The 2,194-nt window shown below is 57.5% G+C and overlaps 1 protein-coding gene across 1 annotated transcript in view; it reads right to left on the bottom strand.

Annotated features, from left to right (window-relative positions):
- Nucleotides 1–1,192: 1,192 nt before the first annotated feature.
- The window catches only part of Polr2f (RNA polymerase II subunit F), a 9,365-nt gene continuing 8,363 nt past the window's right edge, over nucleotides 1,193–2,194 (bottom strand). The window contains exons 4-5 of the mRNA XM_021183029.2: nucleotides 1,565–1,636; nucleotides 1,193–1,383 (exon numbers count right to left, since the gene is read on the bottom strand). Coding sequence (XP_021038688.1) covers nucleotides 1,293–1,383; nucleotides 1,565–1,636 — 163 coding nt within the window. The 3' untranslated portion in view covers nucleotides 1,193–1,292. The remainder of the gene's footprint in view (nucleotides 1,384–1,564; nucleotides 1,637–2,194) is intronic.

Raw genomic sequence — 2,194 nt, 5'->3', positions numbered from 1 at the left:
GGAAGAGCACCCACTTCTCCCATCTCCTTACACCCATCCCCTAAGGGTTAACTCCCCCTCCTACCCAAGCCTCATCTCCCCTTAATCACATCTGATACTGAGCGGCCCAGCAGGGAACAAAGAGACCATTTAGAGAAATGGGGCCGAGAGAGTGACCCTGCACTCTGGGGAGGCTGCCTGGATGCCAGCACAAAGGCGGCATTTCAGGGCTGAAATTTCAGCACCCAGCTTGATTAAAGGATTCCAAAGGCTTGGAGGAGGGTGGCAGGGGTGCGAAGTCTCCGACCCCCAGAATTAACCCTTATCCAGAGCAGTAAACACCCCTCCTACCACAGCGGCCACTCTTCCTCCCACCCTAACCAGGGTGCCCAATCCCATGTGGTACGCCATGTCTCCTGAGAGTTGCCATGGGCCAGGTCAGGCTGGGCCACTCAAAAGCCATTCTTCCAACTATGCTGGTGCCCATGGCTGCCTTCTTTTCTTAGACAAGGCCTCATGTAGCCCAGGCTGACCTTGAACTCACTTCACTGTGCAAACCTCCTGCCTCCACCTCCTCAGTACTGAAAACATAGACGTGCCTTACCATCCCTGGCTCTACACAGCTCTCTACCTCAGGATATAAAAGGGGCTTCCTGGGGTGGGAGGCAGGAGAGGAAATGGCACAAGATGGCAGACCAGAGAGGTGGGCCATGGGGGCACTGTGTGGCACTGGCCTGGTCCTTGCTCCCGTTGCTGACTTGCCCAACGGGGCTCTGCCTGGGGACAGTGGGGGACCACTGCACCCCCACGCTTCCTGCTAAAGCACCGCTCCTGAAAGGGGATCCGAGTCCTTGATAAGAGCTCGAGGCAGGTCCCTAGGAACAATGGCTGGCTTGATGAAACCTGCTCTGTGATACTCCTGAGAAGGGAGAAGCCCCTGCAGCCAGTCCCCACTGGAAAGGAAATTGGGGGTTTCCGTGGCAACCAGCTCCCTGGGCACAAAGACGCATCTGTCTGCTGAGAAGGCAGCTGAGGTGTCTCCCCTGCAGCAGCTTTTGCTCTGGTGCATGGGCGATGGATGGAGGGATGGGGGGCAGGGGTACCCATGGGGCTAAGGGCCCTGGTGCTTTAGAAAGAGCTAACAGTCACAGGGCCACCTTGATGTATGCCCAGTCCTGTAGCAGGGCAGGTGGCAGCACGCAGGTAACAGGGAGAGGGGGTGGGAAGGGTGAGATTTATTATTTACACATATAAAACAGGCACAGAAAGGGTGCCCGGCAGAGTCTGGTGCCCGGCAGGCCGAGAGCGCCGGCTCAGTCGCTGATGATGAGTTCGTCCACACCCCAGTCTTCATAGCTGCCGTCTGGCAGGTACCGGCGAATGATGATGGGGATCTTCCGTGCCCTGTGGTGGAGAGAAGTCACACGACGTTGAGGGCTGGTGCCCTGGCTCCCGGCAGAGGACAGGTGGCAGCAGCACGGGTCACATCAACACCCTCCCTCAGCTCCCAGGGGCTGCCCATGATTGAGCCAGAGGTCTGCAGAGGCCCGAGAGAGGCCTGCTGGGCTCAGGGGGAGGACCTTACTTGAGTTCCTTCATGGCGATGAGCAAAGGGTCGGTCTCCCCCTCCAGCTCCACCATCACCGGGGCACACATCCTGCAGGGACACAGAGAGGTTGCAGTCAGCAGACAAGGCCCATGGAAGGTGGATCTGGTGTCCCGCTCCTCATCTCGCAGGGGCATCTGGACAGGCAGGCACGGCGGCAGTGGTGCTCAGGGAGCCACCACCGCGGGGGAAGGCTCGCAGACTGGATTTAAAATGTGCCTCCAAGCACAAGTCCCTGAATTCTCTCCACATCCTTAGCCTAAGAGACCCCTGCCTCGCTGCTCCCTGCAGTCGCTCTGCCATGATCCTCCGCTGCAGCGAGGGAGGCCTACTCTGACTTCCATTTTACTACTGAGGAACCTGAGGTACAGAGAGCTAAGTGTCCTGCCCAAGGTCACGTAGGCAGAGTGGCAGAGCCAAGATCTGTCCCTAACCACTGTGCTAGGATGTGTCCCACGTAACATACTGAAGTCATCTGTGTAATGCTCCATCAGCAAAGGCACTCACAGCAACATCCCCAGCAGGGCTACACTCTTCCAGCCTGGCCTTCACTCCAGCCACAACAAACTTCCATGCCTCCACTGTATTATGGCTTTAAAAAAAAAAAAA

Source organism: Mus caroli, chromosome 15, assembly GCF_900094665.2.
Source record: "Mus caroli chromosome 15, CAROLI_EIJ_v1.1, whole genome shotgun sequence".
Classification (NCBI taxonomy): Eukaryota; Metazoa; Chordata; class Mammalia; order Rodentia; family Muridae; genus Mus; species Mus caroli.
This window is presented reverse-complemented; position numbering and strand designations above follow the sequence as displayed.